The sequence below is a fragment of the Giraffa tippelskirchi genome, chromosome 7, assembly GCF_054371585.1.
Source record: "Giraffa tippelskirchi isolate mGirTip1 chromosome 7, T2T-mGirTip1v1.2.pri, whole genome shotgun sequence".
In the NCBI taxonomy this organism is placed as follows: domain Eukaryota; kingdom Metazoa; phylum Chordata; class Mammalia; order Artiodactyla; family Giraffidae; genus Giraffa; species Giraffa tippelskirchi.
In genome coordinates, this window is record NC_137281.1 from 130565240 (window position 1) to 130585523 (window position 20284).

The 20284-nt window shown below is 41.0% G+C and overlaps 1 protein-coding gene across 4 annotated transcripts in view; it reads right to left on the minus strand.

Moving 5' to 3' along the window:
* Positions 1-1728: 1728 nt before the first annotated feature.
* The window catches only part of CCDC198 (coiled-coil domain containing 198), a 34056-nt gene continuing 15500 nt past the window's right edge, over positions 1729-20284 (minus strand). For 2 of the 4 annotated variants that reach the window (XM_081509599.1, XM_081509598.1), the window contains 4 exons: positions 11679-11765; positions 10343-10444; positions 9241-9400; positions 1729-2128 (listed from right to left, as the gene is read on the minus strand). In XM_081509599.1, coding sequence (XP_081365725.1) covers positions 1899-2128; positions 9241-9400; positions 10343-10444; positions 11679-11765 — 579 coding nt within the window. In that variant the 3' untranslated portion in view covers positions 1729-1898. The remainder of the gene's footprint in view (positions 2129-9240; positions 9401-10342; positions 10445-11678; positions 11766-20284) is intronic. The other 2 variants (XM_081509601.1, XM_081509600.1) reach the window with 1 other exon arrangement.

Here is a 20284-nt window from a genome sequence, read left to right on the forward strand (position 1 = left end):
TACTATTTTTGTTTTGGAAGCTTCCTAGAGAAAGCTTAAAAGAGAATTTTTCTTTTACTTTGTTTTAAAGTTCACTGAATTCTTAGAGGCTTCTGGATGCTTAAAATATTTTTAGGTGTTGCTAAAAGTGGAGTCTAGTTTTATACAAAAGAAGTTCTTGAAATTGCCTAAAAATCTACTTTGGGGGCCTTTAGATAGCACAAGGGATTCTAGTGATGGAACTGCTCTGTGTCTGATCATGCTGTTGATCACATGAATCCATACATGTGATAAAACTGTACAGAAATAAATACATATGAATGCATCAACTGGTAAAATCTGAATAGAGCAGATTGTTTGAAAGGTTAAAAAAAATCTAATTTTTGAGACTATAACTTTTGGATTGAACACTTCTAAGTGTCCTTTTTTAAAGTTCTAAGGTCTATATCATAATCTAAGAGATCTTCATTTAATTTTGAGCTTTAATTCACAATGACCTTCCACACTTAACATTTTTTTTATTGTTGTTCAGTTGCTAAGTTGTGTCCAATTCTTTGCTACCCCATGGACTGCAGCATGCCAAGCTCCTCTGTCCTTCACTACCTCCAGAGCTTGCTCAGATTCATGTCCATTGAGTCCATGATGCTGTCTAACCATCTCATCCTCTGCCATCCCCTTCTCCTTTTGCCTTCAATCTTTCCCAGCATCAGGGCCTTTTCCAATGAGTCAGCTCTTCGCATCAGGTTGCCAAATTATTGGAGTTTCAGCATCAGTCCTTTAAATGAATATTCAGGGTTGACTTCCTTTAGGATTGACTGGTTTCATCTCCTTGCTGTCCAGGGGACTCTCAAGAGTCTTCTCCAGCACCACAGTTTAAAAGCATCAATTCTTTGGAAGTCAGCCTTTTTTATGGTACAGCTCTCATATCCAAACATGACTACTGGAAAAAACCATAGCTTTGACTATATGGACCTTTGTCAGCAAAGTGGTGTCTCTGCTTTTTAATATCCTATCTAGGCTTGTCTAGCTTTTCTTTCCAAGGAACAAGGATCTAATTTCATAACTTCACATTTTTCCTATAGCCTCTTTGTTATGAGATAAAAAGTTTATAACTCACAAAAAAGTGACTTAAATGAGCTTAGTGTCTAAGGCAGCATCCTGTGATTTTCTTTAGAAAGTCAATTTTATTTCTATCAAATCTACTCTCAACATCTGTTTGTTTTAGAAGTTTTGATTTGCTTTTAAAGATATGGTGGGGTGCCATGTCTCAAAGATGAACCCCAATAGACCACACTTTGGAATTGCTGCCCTGCATAGCCCCTTTTTCATTGCCTGTGACCTGGCCTATGACTTGCAGTAGCCAACAGTATGGGATCAGTGATTGGATTAGCATTAGGTTTGGCTGCTTTCTCTCCCTCCTCTGGGAACATGTGCTTTTGGGAGCCCTGGGCTGAGATAAAAGCAAATTCACTACCCTTCAGGAGAGAGCATGTGGGGAATCCACGTAAGGAGGCTCTGGGATGATACAGAGTCGGGGCGAACTCCAGTTGTGTCAGCATCTTCGCTGAGTTTCTGGATGATTTCAGTCCTACCTGCCATCCAGCTTCCATGGCATTGAAAGGCTTCAGAAGAGACCACAGAAGAACCACCCAACCAAGCCCAGCAACCCACAGAAAAGTGGGACAATAAGTGGCTGCTAGTTAAGTCCCTAAGTTTTGAGGCAGTGGGTTATATGGTACTAATATATTAACATTATATCTCACACCTTTAATCTTTAATCTTAGGATTTCAAACGAAAAGAAAGTGAATTGGTATTCTCAGAATAATTCATATACTACTTTGAGGAATTTTTAAAGGAAAGAAAGCTTCCAATACATTCAGTAACTAGATTAAGTGAATAGTATTAAATATTATTATTCTTAATCAAAAAACTCATCCAAATGTTGGATTCTCTCTGTCCTCGTCCTCACCAGTGCTCTTTTTTTTTTCTCTACTTCCCCTGACTCATCTGAGTCAGAGCTGGAGCTGTTCCAGAGAAGCTCTCCCTGGGCCTCCTGTTCACGGAGCCATATTTCCATTTTGCCAATTTTCCTGGGACAGTGGTCATTCCTTGCTTGATGTTCCAGAAATTCTGCATTCTGTGTTTTTCCTGCAAAGAATTGAAAGTCCATTTAATTTATTTTTATCCCTGACAATGATGTACTTGTTTAAGCTTAGGTTTTTATGAATACAAAATAATTGACACACCCACACACACATATACACATAAAGGATTTCACCTGGTGTTTCTGTAAGCATTAAAAATGTTTTTCTTGCTATTTATAAAACTTTTAATCTTAATGTCATGAGATGGTACAATACACTTTTGTATACTCCAGCTCATCAACATTGTGTCACAATATGTATATGTGTATATACACACACACAAAATTGTCCTGAGCTGAGCCACTTGAGAATTAGTTACAGAGTCACTTCCTCCCAAAATACAGCACCACAAATCCCCTAAGAAGATGGGCAATTTTCCTGTATAACCACAATACAATTATTACACTTAGAATATATGACATTGATACAATGCTGTTTTCTAATATACTGTCTGTATTCAAATATCCATGCTTATCCCAGTAATGCTCTTTGTACTATTTTTTGTTTGCCTGTTCGAGTTTTATTTTTTAAGTACAGTATCTAATCTAGGAATATGTGTTGCATTTTCTTATTGCTTAGTCTCCTTTAATTCAAGAACATTCTCCCATCCTTTTCTTTCTTCTCTTCTCCTTCTTTCCTTTTCTTACTCCTTTCTTCTCCCCCCTCTCTTCCCCTCCTCCTTTTCCTCCTTCTTCTCTCTTACTCCCCCCTCCCCACTCTCCTACTGATTTTTCCCCTCCTCTTCCTGGATGTTTTCTTTCTCCTCCTCTTCATTACCTTCCTTTTTCCTAACACTGACATTTGAAAGAACACAGGGTCAATTATTTGGTAGAATGACCCTAAATTTAGGCTTTCTCTGATTGTTCCCTTGTGATTAACTTAGGGTTAAATTGTTTTGGCAAGAGTATTGCACAGATGATGTTGCCTGGAGCTACTTATTGAACATCTACTATATCCTAGGCACACACTATTACGTTTTCCTAACCCTCAATCAGCTCTGCCTTCATATCAGATTTATCTATGGAGACTTTCAGGAACACGGTATCCTGGGTTGCATCCCAGACCTATAGAACTAGAGAGCTCAAAGGGTCAGGCACTTATTTTACCATCTATTTTTGGAGGAATAGATTTAATTTATTTTTTGGTGTTGGATTTTACACATGTATGTCTTTACTTCTGCTTTTATTTAGGTAGTACCCAACACCCTTTTAGAATGCACTTCAGAACAGCACACACAGCCTTATTCAAAGAAGGTGGCTTTTAAGAAAAAAATCTTAGTGACCATTTTCAAGTTTGGAAAACCATCCTAAGTCGAAGTCCATATTTTCCCCTATGGCAGAATCAGCCACAACTTTCTGGATATTTTCTGAATGATCATCGTTTATCAAGTCTTATGGCATATTTTATTTAAGCCTTTGATGTCTGAAATTGCATATTTTTACAAAGGATAATCAAGCATTTCAACATGAGGATTCATGCCTTGTGATTCATGAGTTTCCTTTCAGCCTCACTGAGGGGCTACCCTGTTCTCCCCTTGAATGTTATACTTACAAGCATTGTTTATGTACATGCTGCTGCTGCTGCTATGTCGCTTCAGTCGTGTCCGACTCTGTGCGACCCCACAGACGGCAGCCCACCATGCTCCGCCGTCCCTGGGATTCTCCAGGCAAGAATACTGGAGTGGGTTGCCATTTCCTTCTCCAGTGCATGAAAGGGAAAAGTGAAAGTGAAGTCGCTCAGTCGTGTCCGACTCACATAGCAGTGACAGAAAACTATAGTTAATTTATGCCTGCAGCCCTAATCTGTCTCCTGAAATATGATACCTTTTTTTTTCTATACAACTGGACTCCTGCTCTTTGTCTCCTGGCGATATGTCAGCTCCATCTTCTTTTTCTGTCTTAAACCTGCCTCTTCTTGTTACCGTAGTCTTGCACATGGTCCTACCTTTGTCCCAGAACCTCCTGGCCACCTCATTGTCTCCATGCCCTACGTATAATTCACCACCAGGTGTTCCCCATGCCTCCAGAGCCATCTCCAGTCACTCTCGATCTGAACCTCTCTTCTCTAACTGGGGTCTACATATCTTGTATCTGGTTCTTTCTCTCCCTCCTCATTGTCACCCTTCTCTCCTGGTCCAGACACCACCTTTCTTTTGCACTACTGCTGTGTACTTCTAACCTGTCTCCCCACATCCTTTTGCATTCCTCTCCCATCCACTCACCAGAGTTCAGGCAGAGTAATATTTAAAATATAAACCTGTTAGTTCACTAACCTGCCCTTTCAGTGGCTCCCCATTGAGTCTTAAGATCGATTTCAAAGTCTTTATTTGACATGATTTATAAGACCCTGCATCCACTGGTCTCTCACTATGCCTCCAGAGCCATTGCCGGTCACTGTCCATCTGAACCTCTTCCCTGACTCGTGTCTAGAATCTGTCAGGCTCCTTCCCACTCAAGGGCCTTTGTACATGCTGTTACTGATCACAGTTTTGGATGTCCCAGCACTTGGACATCACACTCACGTGCTCACCTGCTCCCATCGTTCCGCTACTTCCATCTCAGCTTAAATGCCACTTCCTCACAGAAACTGTCCAACTCCTCAGATTATTAGGTCTCTAGTTGTATTCTCATTGGACTTTCTTTTGTTCATTGCCTGTGCTATTGTAAGTACCACATCTACCCAGTTCAGTAAATATTTGTTGAATGAGTAAATAAAGGAATGAACAAGTGAGTCATCAGAGGATTTTGGGAGATGGGAAATATTGATAACTGGCACCTGGGAAAGGCTTTATCCATTGAGGCCTGGAGCTGTCAATCATCTCTGCTCTACAAATGAGCCCAGAATATTAGAAACATCACTCAGACTGAGAATAAGGATTTCCTGTTGACTAGAGGCAGGGAATTAGAAACAAGAAGAGACTGGTAATGGTGGAATCCAACGTAATAGTAACAATTGCTTGAGTCTCCTGACTCTCTTGGTGTTAATGATGTTTCAGTTAGCTGTGAGGCAAAAGTCACATGTTCAGTATTATCCTTGAAAATCCCATAAGTCACTAGCAAAGCACTGTATACAAAGTTTTGTATAGAAAGCATTAAAGTTTGAGAACTTCTGAGCTAGATGTCTTATACTTGTTACACTTTGATAAATCCCTGTTGGATTCTTTATGGTCCTAGACTTAAAAAAAAAGAAAAATACAATATTTAAAACCCAAATAGATTTTGAGTGAGCAGAGTAGAGGAAAGTGTATCCGATTGATACTTCAAAATGAATTTGGAGAGAGACAGGACTTCCCTGGTGGTCCAGTTGCTAAAACTCTGTGCTCCCAATGCAGGGGGCCTGGGTTTGATTCCTGGTCAGGAAACAAGATCCACATGCTGCAACTAAAGATTCCATGTGCCACAACTAAGACCCAGTGAAGCCAAATAAATAATTATTTTATAAAGTTGATCTTGAGAGAGGAAAGAACGGAGGCCAGTGGGGGAAAATAGGGAATGATTTAGGTAGTACAAGGATCATACAAAATATTGAAAATTTTTGATGGTTATGTATTTTATAATATGTATTTTAGAAAAATATTATTGTCACTCTCAAACCCATAACCCATTTTTTTCTCCTAAAAATGGAACATAGCTAGAACATAGACTTCCATGGACATTCTACTAGTCAGGTTCTGGCACCTCTGCACCCAGCTCCTCTATTTGTTCATTTTGTTCCCTCTTTTGGAAAGGAGGATGAGAATTTCAGGTCACAGCTGATTCACAAACAAAGATAAATTTTAAAAATAAAACTAAGCAAGATACCTTAAAGGAAAATACTAAGTAAGTAATAGTACAAGTGGCCAGGTAAGACCAGAATTGTGAAGGTGACATTTAAATGATGTATTTAGAGTGATACTTACCCCATATCTTATTTTTGCTGTAAGACATCAGTTTCATATTTCTTCAGTTTTGTCCATATTCATATGATACTTTACATTTTATATGTTTTTACACATATTATAATATTTGAAATTTACATAAACTCTGCACGGTAGACATAATGCTTTATTCCCATTTTACAAATGTGGAAACTGAGGTTCATAGAGGTTAGACAACTGGAAGTTAGCTATAATTTCTCTGTGGAATAAGGCTATATGAACACATATATAGCTAATATCTATCAAGAGACTACTATGTACCAGGTACTGTTCTAGTAATAAGAAAAGCTCCTGGCTCCCACGGAGCTTACATTGAGAAATGTACTGTCAGCATTCAAATAAAGGATTTTGATTACAAGTCCAGTGCTTTTTCTCCTCACTAGATTCATATCATGGCTTCTGGAAAGGGTAGGAGCCACATTAATATGTTAAAATTCACAGAATTGTCTGCCTAAAAGGGTGATGTTCACTTTGTGTAAGTCATATATCATTACATATTACACAGATAGAACAGCCACCCACTCCAGTATTCTTGCCTGGAGAATCCCAAGGACAGAGGAGCCTGGCAGGGTATGGTCCATAAGGATCACAGAGAGTCAGACAGAACTGAAGTGATTTAGCGCAGCGCAGCACAACATGTAACTTACTATGTAAGTATATGTAAAATATATGCAAAGCATGCATGATTTCGTTTTTAAAGAAGCAGCAGAAAAAACAAAAACTGGTTTTTAACCTCACAAGGGACCTGAAACTCTCATCCTCCCTTCCAAAAGAGGGAACAAAAATGAACAAATAGAGCCTTAAATAAGAGGAGCTAGGTGAAGAGGTACCAGAACCTCACTAGTAGAACGCCCATGGAAGTCTATGATCTGGCTACATTCCATTTTTAGGAGAAAGCAAAGTAAACTGCTTTCAGCAGCAGAGTAGAAATCAAAGATGCTACTTGAGAATAAGTAAAAAGGAATCACTACTTGAACATATGCCTGAAGAGTGGTGAGTTCTATAGGCTTTGCAGCGAGAAGCCTGCTTTTGAGAGAGAGAGTGGAGGGAAACACAAACTGCATTTGCAGACTTTCCCAAGGTTGTCCTGGGCAGCGCTCTACTAAAGTCCTGATGAGGCTAAATGAGGGGATGGGTGGGAGTGCACCCTTTGGAGTCAGACCTGGCCTTGAATCCTGGTTTGTCACATGGGAGCTAATAGTAACTCCTGCCTTCGAGGTTGTGTAAAGCTTAAATGCAATAATTCATGTTAAGAGTGGACCTGGCTTAGAGTAAGCACTTGACAAACTTTAGCTGGAACAAAATGAAGCACTTAAAACAAAAATATCAGGAGGGCAGAGGAGAACCCCCCCTTCTCCATGTGACACAGTCTTCCAAAGACTTCAGCAGCATTGTTGTGTGGGTTTTTTTCCTGCCTATCTCAAGCAGTGACTCAAAGTGTTCAACTTTAGCCAAGGTATGTTTCTTGGTGGTTTTGCCAATATTTTTAAATGGTAAAAGTTGTTCATCTATGTGACTACACACCAGATTTCATCCTGCAACTCGGGAGTATAAGTTAGATAGATGCTCCAAGTAGATTTTCAATTATTTAGCCTTTTCTTATTTATTTAACTCATTGATTAGGTATCTTGTTTTCCTGAGAAGGAGCAGTATCTTTTTCAGCTGGACTGCATCTGAGAAGCTCGAGACGTCCAGAGGAACAGCCAGCATTTCTGTTGCCCTCTCAGTGCCCAGTCTTGCTGACAGGGGATTGGCCCAGAGCACAGCGAGCTCTGTGTGTGTGAACAATACCTGGGTTTGCAGTGATGGGCTTGCTCCGGGAGAGTACATACCGTGAAAACTTAACGAGACTCTAATTGATGGGATGATACAGCACAGAGTTTGTGACTACAAATGTCTGTTGGAAATCACAGAGCCATCTGGGGCCACTGGGCAACCTGGCCTGACTGGAGTCTGGAAACTGGGCATGATCATAGTAGGAGATGAAGCCAGAAAGGTAGGCAGTGTACAGACTCTGAAGGCTTAGGGTATCAGGGTAAGGAGTTCAGACTTTGTCCTCAGGCTGATGGAGACTCACTGAAAGATTCTTTTTTAAGTGGAAGAGTGATATGGTCAGATTGGAATTTCATAAGATTATCCTGGTAATAGTGCAGTGCTTCTAGAACTTTATTGTGCTTGAGAATCATTTTGATAAAATGCAGGTCCTGATTGTGTAGGTCTGGGATGGGGCCTGAAATTCTATGTTTCTAAGCAACTCCTAGGTGATTCGATGCTGCTAGTCTGTGGACAACACTTTGATCACCAAGTGGAGCAGTAGTTCTTCAATTTTAGGGGTGTTGGAATCATGGGGGGAGATGAGGAGTTGTTAAACTCAGACTGCTGGGCCCCCTCCCTACAGTTTTTGATTCAGTCACTCTGCCTGGAGCCCTGACTGGTTCCCAGGTAATGCTGGTGCTGGGGGTCTGGGGACCACCGAGGTGAAGAGTTGATGGAAGGAAAGTAGGACCTCAGGTAGGAGTGCAGTCAGGGGGCTATGGCAATAGCCCTGGTGTGACATGCTGACCTAAGAGTGGCATGGGGAACGGGATGGGGGCATAGTCATCGTTAGGTGACATCAACAGGACTTTGTGACTGACCATCTTCCAGGAGAGGGGCCAGCAGGGCTGGAAAGGGGCCAAATCTCTGGCCTGAGTGACGGAGAGCACAGAGGCCATACCCAGTGAGACAGTAGAGGCTGCATGAGCAAATTTGGAGAGGATGGTGATGCTGGATGGAGTGTTAGACATTGAGTGTGCAAAGAGGGCTGCAGGGGAGAGGGGGGTGAGGAGAGAGTTTCTGCATGTGGTGCCAAACTAGCTGGATACCAATGTGCTGTTTAATGTATTGATAACTCCATGTGCTTCACTGTCTTTAAGCACAAGATGAGGCCCTTTTTCTCCTCCTGGGGATGGTGCAAGGATTGCAATCATGCACGTAAAGTAGAGTATATTTCTAAAAAGAGATCTCACCACAGCTCTGAAGTCTTATTCTTCTCGGCCATCCCAAACTACATGACAAGAGGTCCATTATATTCCAGGAGATAAAATATCAACAGACACCCAAGGGCAGCTCTGTGCTTTCCCAATCCATATCAGAAATTTATTTGGTGAAGTTTTAAAAACACTTGATATATTATTTACTAAAAAAATTACATGACTCACCTAGACTTCTGTTCAAGGTTTCATCAGGCAACAAGGTTAGAAGGTCACCATCATCATTTCCTGGGATGCTTTGAAGGATTTTCTTGGCTTTATGGTCCCTCTGTTTCTGCTTATTAGTTCTTGCCTCCTTGTGAAGACTTTTCTTCAGTTCAACTTGGGCCTGAAATTGACCAGCTAGTGTTAGTGTTCGCCCCTCACACTACCTTCACCAGAATAGGTCAGCAAATCAGCCGCTTTACAAATTGTATATGTATCTGTAGACAGATAAATAGAACATGGTTCTCTTTTTCCTCTTAAAAGATATGGAAACTTTCTTCATGTGCAGGATTGTTAGGAGAAACAGAAGCACGCTGGTAGTCTCAAAATAGTAAGGACATTTGTAAAACCATTTCTCCATAGGCCATCCGATATATTTGAAACTGAAGAAGACAGGGACTTCAGGCTTACTCACTAGAGTGAGGAATTTGGAATATGACATTTACAGGAAACATGATTGTAAAGGGATTTATCACAAGAGATCTTCCTTATCAAATGATTCTATGATTTAAATTATAGAGGGATGCCTAGGTTTCAATCCCTGGGTCAGGAAGATACCCTGGAGGAGGAAATGGCAACCCACTTCAGTATTCTTGTCTGAAAAATTCCATGGACAGAATTGCCTGGCCGACTATGGTTCACAGGGTTGCCAAGAGTCAGACACAACTGAATGATTGAACATGTATGCATGTTTGCTCATTAGGTACAAGTACCAAAATAGAGACCAATTCACCCTCTGTCCTTTTAACTAAACCAGGAAAAATTATCTAACCTCATTTTCCTGCTGGAGCCAGAATGTGGTAGAAGAAACAGTTAGAAAAAGGGAAACTTGAGACACAGATGCATCCTTGGGAGGATGGAACACAGAGAAAAGACTCCACAGAGTTGGTAGCAGAAGGGATCCTGCTGTTTCCTCTCAATCCCAGTAGAGGAAACCTTGGCTGCAGTAACTAAATTTAAAATGCTAGGTAAGGTCTGGAGATGAATGCTTAACATATTCATGTTCCAGGACAGCGATTATGTAGCATACACTTGGTGAATATGACTCTCTTCTCCTCATATTTACCTCTTGTCTTTTACGGTTCATTTCCAGCATTTGCATCTTATGTAAATATTGTCTTTTCCCAGAAGGATACATTAGAGTTTGCATCTTCTTTTCCAGTTCCTGCTATGGAAGATGACACACTTGTTAGGATGGGGGTAATTGGTTACTCTGCAATCCAAAACTTGAAATGCATTTTGGAACAGTGAGATCTTGTTTATCAGTCATAATCCATAGAGGTCTCTTGTGACATCAAAGGTGGGCCATTGCAGCTTCCAGACCAGTCCTTAGTGAAGCTATCAGTGAACAAAGGGGCAATTTGCTACGTGTATCATCTTGTTTTTAAGGTTCCTGTAGAGTTTTGCAAACGTTGAATGGAAATATCTTTCTACATCTCATTTTGACAAGATATCACTTTCTGTGTCAACAGCTGCTTTAACTATCTTTCCAGAAATGTGTTCTGGTTTGGTGAGACCTCGTTCTCTCTCTCTGCTTCTTCTGCTGTTGAATAATTGTCTGACTATGACATTAGAGAGATGCTAACCTATTTATGTAGGGTGTACCCCCATAGTCCAATACTGTACACTGCAGTTTAGGAAGGATTGAAAATTGATTATTTAGGAATTGAGTGATCTTCCCTGGTGTATCAAAAACTCCAGTAGGACAATGTGGACAGTTATTAAGGGCAGTCAGGGGGTGGCTAGGAAGGGGAAGAGACATGGCAGCCAAATGTGTTGAGTGATCCCTGTTATGTTGCCCTGTGGACAGTGTCTGTGTCGGCAGCTGTGAGCCTTTGGGAGGGGCCCATATCTGCAGGTGTCATCAGCATCACAAACATGGCCTTGAGGATCTAAGAGTAGCTGGACATCTTTTATCAAATAGTCAGCCACACAGCAGCATCTAGGTGACTCTGAAATGAATCAGGAGAGGAAAGTGTTCACCAATTTGAACACTTTAAGAATCACCAATTTCCAAATAAAATTCCCCTCTTTCATCTACATCTCCCTGTTTTCACCAGGTAGCAGAGAAGGGCTCAGAGTTCATCTGAGAGGCAAGAGTAATCTCCAGTTAGAGGCAGGCCCAGGAGAGAATGGATAGCTTTAGAAAGTTCTAACTCTGCATGACTTAATAGTTTGCTCCGCCTTTGAAGGAAATGGCAACCCACTCCAGTGTTCTTGCCTGGAGAATCCCAGGGATGGCGGAGTCTGGTGGGCTGCTGTGCATGGGGTCGCACAGAGTCGGACACGAGAGAAGCGACTTAGCAGCAGCAGCAGCCGCCACCGCCTTTGAAGTCTTCTGTGCAGGGAGGATGGGAAAAGGATGGCCCCCCCAGCTTCCTCCCTCTCCAGGGTTTGCTCACCTTTGCTTTATGGGTCCTCCTGGCTTCTTGCTGGTTCAGGAGACTTTCAGAAGTAACTACTTGTGGCAGCTCAATGGGTTCCAGTTTCTAAAAGTCCAACATTTAGAGCAGTCAGCACTCCTCATGCCATGAGATGATGAAACATAAAAGCCAGAACCTAAGCTATCTTAACACTCTGCATGTATTTCTGAGAGCCCACAGGGAAGGTGATTTCAACAGGATTACAGTCTCACCTGTGTGAAAGGCTTTTCGACCTACCTGGATTCTTCAGCATTCTTTCGCACTGTTGCCAGTGGTTCAGAGATCTAAATACTGGTCAGAGAGTTAAAGGACTAAGAGCCTTTTTCTGTCTGCATTGAGGGACCATGTCCACAGTTATCAAACAAGGGTCTTGGACTATTAGAGATGAAGGAGGCCCCAGAAGTTCCTTTAGTTTAGTCATTTCTTAACCACCCAGCTAAACCATTCCAGTCCCAGCGAAGTGGCCTACTTTTAAGATCCCCAGAGAAGCTCAGCCTTCTCAGTAATAGTCCCTGGTGCTTATGTGGCACATGGAAAATTAAAGTGCAATATGCTAACAAATCTTAGACATGGATTTTTCCAGCAGGGGCTTGGCTTTACAGGGAGATGATGCTGGAGTCGCAAGAGGTCACTGAGGTTAGGCAGCAACTGATGATCTGTGATCTGCCTCCAGCCCTACTTGTCTCAGATAACTTAATGCCCCAGGAGCTGGAGCACTAGGAAGTAGCTAAGTAGGCTTGGGAAACAAAGGCTGATCTCCTCACGTTCAGATGCAGTCAGCAATCTGGATGATCACAGAATTTATTGGTTCACTCTGGGAGTATTTGTTGAATGACTGCTACAGATCAGACAGAGCCTGCAGTAGTCAACAAAAATGGGCATGATCCCTCATGGCACTTGCAGTCTATAGGGAAATAAACACACTGTTGCTTGTGTGATCAGTGTTTTGCAGATAAATGCAGAATAGGACTATGACAATATATAACTGGAGGACTCCACCTTGGAAATGAGGGGTGTTATGAGTTGAATTATGTTCCCCCCCAAATTCATATGTCCTAACCCCCCAGTACCTCAAAGTGTGGCCTTACTGGGAAATAGGATCCTTGTAGATTTAGGGAAGATGAGGTCATCCCGGAATATGAACCCTCAATCCAGTACGTCTGGTGTTTCCATAAAATGGGCGAATTTGGACACACATACACACAGGGAGACCACCACGTGAAGATAAAGCATCAGTTGGGGTGCTGCTATAACACCCCCAGGAATGCCAAAGAGTGTCAGCAAACCACCAGAAGCTGAGAGAGAGGCACAGGACAGACTCTTCCACATAACCCTCAGAAGGAACCAACCCTGACGACACCTTGATTTTGAACTTGTAGCTTATAGAACTGTGAGACAATGCACCTCTATTATTTTAAGCCACGCAGTTGTTATACTCTGTTATTACAGCACTAGAAAACTAACTCAAGGGAGAGAAGGGTCAGGACGCAGTCCAAGCAAGTATCCCAAGGAAATAAGTTTAAAGCAGACATAAGGAGGTTGGGAGTTTTCATGGGACCTGGTATAGCCAAATAAATAAACAAAACAGTGTGAGCACCACTGCTGCGTTTGTCCAAGTCTATAGGCAAATCCTAATATATTTGGAAGGATTTTCCATTGTAATCTAATTGGTTCTGTTATCAAGGGGTAGGCCTGAAAGCTAGTTTAGTTTTCAAGGTGACCAGGGTGAAAAGAGAGAGACAGACCATGGGAAATGGCTGTCAATCACCCATAATGGAGAGGACAACTTGGGCCTGCACCATTCGCTACCACAGACCTTTCTGGTAGAGCAGCCCAAAGCTGACCTGACAAGGAAGGGAAAAGGAGCAAAGGATGTGGAGACAGAGAGGAGAGACAAAGGGGGAAGAACTCAAGATCTCACATGCCAAAAAGTTAAAAAAAAAAAAAATGTTCCAGGCCATTTACGTTTGTGGAAGGAAGTAGTTCTCTGTCTCATTCTCACCTCAGTGAAGAAGTGGATTTCTTAAAAAATATTAACTTAGCAAGGAGATAATGAGAGGTTATCAGTATTAGTTAGGAAGAGGTTTGTTTATTGTCTTGGCTCTCAACTCTGCAGAACATGAAGATGCAGGGTAAATGAGACCTGTTGTCAATCAAGTCAGAGCCCTGAAGGACTGAGGATGGAGAAGAAAAGGAAGGGGGCGGGACACCAAGGGAGGGGATTCTGAAGCACCTATGGGAGGAAGACTCAGCAATGACTGATGGGGGATTCTGGGGTTGTGCCATCCCTGGACTTGGCTCAAGATTGGATTGTTTCTGGTGATTAGGCCCCTATGTCTGCAGCCGCTGCTGTCCGTCATGCCACGCTCACAGTGTCATTCAATCCCCATGGGAACCCTGTGGATAATTACAGTTACTCCCTGTTTCACAGAGGTCAATGACTTGTGCAGTTTTTCAGAGCTAGAAAGTGGTGATTCTGGGATTCAAACTCAGGTCTGTTCACTGCTAAATCCTATGTTACTTTCTTCAGACTTGCTTCCAAACCTGGTTTATCAGAATCTCCTGGAATCAAAGTAAAATTCCTAGGCTGTTCATTGGGGATTGAGATTCAATCAGTCTGGGTTATGTCCTGGCAGGAAGGGACATACATACATACATGCTATGCTATGCTATGCTATGCTATGCTAAGTCGCTTCAGTCGTGTCTGACTCTGTGCGACCCCAGAGACAGCAGCTCACCAGGCTCCGCCGTCCCTGGGATTCTCCAGGCAAGAATACTGGAATGGGTTGCCATTTCCTTCTCCAGTGCATGAAAGGGAAAAGTGAAAGTGAAGTCGCTCAGTCGTGTCCGACTCTGTGCAACCCCATGGACTGTAGCTTACCAGGCTCCTCCGTCCATGGGATTTTCCAGGCAAGAGTACTGGAGTGGAGTGCCATTGCCTTCTCTGACATACATACATACATACATACATATATATATAAGGTCCAAATCATGCTCTGAAATAAACAGTTTATTATCTTGAGGGTGCTCACAGACACTCAGCATGCCTAGAAATAGAATTTTCCTTGTCCTAGGTCATTGATGCTATAGTAGAGAACTGACAGGTCTCCCTGAAGATGTAAAGTATTTGTAACTCTTTATATACATATGTATTCATATGCATATATATGTGTGTTTTCTCTGGGCATATAGCCAGAGAAAACAATAATTCAAAAAGATACATGCACTCCGGTATTAATTGCAGCACTATTTGCCATAACCAGGACAGAGAAGCAACCTAAATGTCCATCAACAGAGGAATATGATACATATATACAATGAAATATACAATTATATGCATATATGAAAAATACACATATATAATACATATATTGGTACAAATGTGTATATATATATTTTACATATTTGTATATAAAATATTTTAATGTATTATTTATATGTATATATTTAATTAATAGTATTTGTGTTGTAGAGATATAGGTTCATAGCAAAATTGAGCAGAAAGTACAGAGTTCCCATACTCTTGTCTCCAAACACACACAACCTTAGTACTATCAACATCCCTCACCAGAGTGCTACATCAATGAGCCTATATGGGCACATCATTATTACTCAAAGTCCGTGGTTTACTTTAGGGCTTACTCTTGATGTACATTCTCTGGGTTTGGATAAATGTATCATGACATGTATCCATTATAGCATCATAGAGTAATTTCACTATCCCCCAAAACCCTCTGTGCTCTGCCCATTCATCCCTTTCTCCCCTCAACCCCCTGGCAACCACAAATATTTTTATCGTCTGCACAGTTTTACATTTAGTTGGAATCATATACTCTGTAGACTTTTCTGATTTCAGCCTCATTTTCTTTGGATCCACAGTTGTGATAATGGTTAAGTAGTAGTTATCTTTTTTTATTTTACATTTTTTTTAATTTATTTTTTATTGAAGAATAATTGCTTTACAGAATTTTGTTGTTTTCTGTCAAACCTCAACATGAATCAGCCATAGGGATATATGCACATATATCCATATACATCCATATATATATATATATACATCCATGTATATATGGATGTATATATATATATACACACACATATATCCCCTCCCTTTTGAACCTCCTTCCCATCTCCCTCCCCATCCCAATCAAAAAGTCTACAAACAGTAAATTCTTGAAAGGGTGTGGAGAAAAGGGAATGCTCTTTCATTGGTGGGAGTGTAAATTGATACAGCTGCTGTGGAAGATGGCATGGAGATTCCTTAAAGAACTAGGAATAAAACCACCATATGAGCCAGCAATCCCACTCCTAGGCATATACCCTGAGGAAACCAAAATTGAAAAAGTCACATGTATCCCATTGTTCATTGCAGCACTGTTTACAATAGCTAGAACATGGAAGCAACCTAGATGTCCATTGACAGATGAATGGATAAAGAAGTTGTGGTAAATATACACAATGGAATATTACTCAGCCATAAAAAGGAACACACTCGAGTCAGTTCTAATGAGGTGGATGAACCTAGAACCTATCATACAGAGTAAAGTGAGTCAGAATGATAAATACCATATTCTAACGAATATATACAGAATCTAGAAAAATGGTACTGAAGAAGTTATTTTCAGGGCAACAGTGGAGAAACAGACATAGAGAAGAGAGTTATGAACATGGGGAGAGGGGCGGAGAGGGTGAGATGTATGGAAAGAGTAACATGGAAACTTACATTACCATATGTAAAATAGATAGCCAATGTAAATTTGCTGTATGGCTCAGGAAACTCAAACCGAGGCTCTGTAGTAGTAGTTATCTTTCTCTTAGGCAATTACTTTGTGGCCTTGAAAAGAACCTAAAGAATGCCATTTCTCCACAAAGGGCACTAGATGGCAGCAGCTAACACTGTAAATAGGATCCCTCGGTTAAATCATTTGCTCTTAGCCTGAGAAGCACTGCAGAAAAAAAAAGTGTTGGAAAGTTAGCTTCTCCTAACAAATTGGTCAAATGAAATTGCCTCAGAATTCTGGGTTCATATCAATGTTCTTTTTTCCCTGCCTGGCAAGCAAGATGCCTCCCTTTATCATCTTCAGAGAAAATACAATAGGAGGAATTACTGATGAATTGGTAGAATGATGCCTTTTTAAAATTCATGATATAAAAAATGATATGTCTAAAGATTTCTGGATTATTCAGCTTCTCAAATAAAACAAATAGTCAGGATAATAAGTGGTGGAGTGTCAGCTAGGAGATTCAGGAAAGGAGATTACATCAAGCATAAGTCACAGAGCTGAGATGGTTGCTTCTGTTTACTAGCAGGAAGACAAAGGTGGTAGGAGCAACTGGAAGAAACTGTAAAGTGTGTTTGGTATCAATGACTTAAGAATGTGTTCTTTAAGTTTCTAGGAGGAAGGTAAAGTTGTCCAAAGGAGCAAGAAATTGTCAGGCCAAGGCGGAATTTCTGGTCAAGGCTTTGCAATGAGTTCACATTTCGGTAACATTCTTTGATTCAAATATCTGGCAATGAAAAATAAAACATAAACCAAAAAGATGTGGTCAGGCTTTAATACAAGGTAAATACCTCTCTAGATCAGAAAGCAGAACAGAAAACTTGGGGGAAGCTGATTCATAAGCCGTTTAGAGCTCCTGATGGCTGTAAGTTATTTCCATAGAATAAAGAGACCTAAAAAATGCTTCCTATAAGAAGGAAACGTAGAGCCAGGCTCATGGTTTAAACTCAGGGACTGAGCTGTTCAAACCTCTTTACCCAGTCCAAGGGCTGTATCAAAGTGTAAGCCAGATTTGTTTTACAGGTGTTATCAAAAAGTTGAATATAAAGAAGCTAAGACTTTATTCTTTATAACAATAAATTCAAAAGCTTAGATAAATGGATAGTTTTCTGGGAAATGTAAATTTAAAAAATTAAATCAGGAAGAAATAAGATAACAAATCAACTAAGAACCATTCTTTTACTAATTAAGTTACTAGGAAAGCTTCTCACTTTTCACCAAATTTCAGGTGATCAAAGATGGTTTCACAGGTCTGTTTTTTGTTTTTTTGGAATATAGTTGCTATACAATGTTGTGTTAGTTTCTGCTGTACAACAGTGAGTCAGCTTTGCATGCATAAGTGCTTAGTCACTCAGTCGTGTCTGACTCTTTGCCATCCCGTGGACTGTAGCCTGCCAGGCTCCTCTGTCCATGAGATTTCCCAGGCAAGAATGCTGGAGTGGGCTGCCATTTCCTCTGCCAGGGTATCTTCTCGTCCCAGGAATTGAACCAATGTCTCCTGCATTGGCAGGCAAATTCTTCACCACTAAGCCACCAGGGAAGCCTGAATCAGCTATATGTATACATATGTCCCCATCCTCTTGCCTTTCACCCCCAGCTCCCACCCTACCTCTAGGTCTTCACAGAGAACCGAGCTGAGCTCCATGTGCTATATACAACACTATCTATTTTATACCAGGCCCGTTTTAGAGAACAGAAAAGAGGGAAAGATAATCAATTCATTTTATAAAACTAGTATAACCTTGAGGGAAAAAAAGCTGGAAAAATATATAAAGAAATTATAGAACAAATCCACTTATGAAAATATATATAAAAACCCTAAACATATAAAATTCAGTGTATTTATGTGTGTGTGTATATATATCCGGAGAAGGCAATGGCACCCCACTCCAGTACTCTTGCCTGGAAAATCCCATAGACAGAGGAGTCTGGTAGGCTACAGTCCATGGGGTTGCTAAGAGTCGGACACAACTGAGCGACTTCACTTTCACTTTTCCCTTTCATGCATTGGAGAAGGAAATGGCAACCCACTCCAGTGTTCTTGCCTGGAGAATCCCAGGGATGGGGGAGCCTGGTGGGCTGCCGTCTATGGGGTCACACAGAGACGGACACAACTGAAGTGACTTAGCAGCAGCAGCAGCAGCATATGTATATCTCATGACCAACTAGGGTTTATATTAGGAATGCAAGCATGGTTCACATCATAAAATCTGTTAGTGTAATATATTAAATCAACTGGTTAAAAAGAAAATCCATAAGATCATTTTAATAGGTTATTTAATAATTATTTAATAAAAACACCAGTAAAATTTAACACTCAGCCCTGGGAAAAACTCGTAGCATACTAGAAATAAGATAAATGAGAGAAATGTTGGTAATTTAGTAAAAAGCATTGTGCCAGATATCTTCTATTTATTTCTCCAGATCCACTTATCACATTACTCTGTTCTCTGCCTATAAGAGAGTAAGCAGTTTCTCCTGCCTTCTGGCTTCCAGTTGGGTCAGCTACTAAAGAACCCTGGTAGGAAATCTGAGAGAAGAAAGAGATTGGAGTCAGGATATTTCTTCCTCTGTCTCCCTTCCTGCAAAGTCATATTGGGTTGGCCGTGTCCCACCCTCCTCTCAAAGCAGCTTCCTCTACCTCACTCTCCCTTTCTAGGTTCTAGAAGTCCTTTATGCTAATATAGCCACTTCTCAGCTGCCACTAGTGGCTATTGCAATACCCTCTCTGGTTCCACTTCAGTTCAGTTCAGTTCAGTCGCTCAGTTGTGTCCGACTCTTTGAGACCCCATGGACCTCCCTGTCCATCACCAACTCCCGGAGTCCGCCCAAACTCATGTCCATTGAGTCAGTGATGCCATCCAACTATCTCATCCTCTGTCATCCCCTTCTCCTCCTGCCTTCAATCTTTCCCAGCATCAGGGTCTTTTCTAATGAGTCAGCTCTTCGCATCAGGTGGCCAAAGTATTGGAGTTTCAGCTTCAACATCAGTCCTTCCAATGAACACTCAGGACCTATCTCCTTTAGGATGGACTGGTTGGATCTCCTTGCAGTCCAAGGGACTCTTAAGAGTCTTCTCCAACACCCCTTATCTGTGTTGTTTTTTTTGAGTGCTCAGTCACTCAGTCATGTCCAGCTCTTTGCAACCCCATTGACTGTGGCCTGACAGGCTCCTCTGTCACTGGGACTTTTCAGGCAAGAATACTATAGTGGGTTGCCATTTCTTCCTCCAGGGGATCTTCTTGACCCAGGCATCGAACCCACTTCTTATGAATCTTCCACATTGCAAGTGGATTTTTTACTGCTGAGCCACTGGGGAAGCCCTATTACTTCTAAAGAAAACTTCCCTGACTTATCCTAATTTGAACGTACTATCTTTATCCTTTGGGGACTCTGACAAGCACCTATCAAAATTCTATTGCAAATGTATTTAGTTTTAGAACCAGTCCCATTAATGACATGGATAAGGCAAGGTATGTCCATTATTACTGCTTGTGTTCAGCATTGCAAGGGAAGTTTTATTCAGTGCAAAAGTCAAGAAAATCTGTATGAGGCACAATTGGGGAGAAAGAGAAAAAATTATTCTTGTTTATAGAAAATATTGTCTATGTAGAAAGTCAGGAAGAATCTATAGACAATTAGAATTACCAAGGTATTTCCATCAAGTTGTGGAACTCAAAATTTAATATATAAAACTCATTAGCATTCTTATTCACCAGTAATAATCTTTTAGAAAATTAAATGGGAAAAATACCTCATTCATAGTAGGATAGAAAAACCAAATGAGATATTTTGATGGCCAGT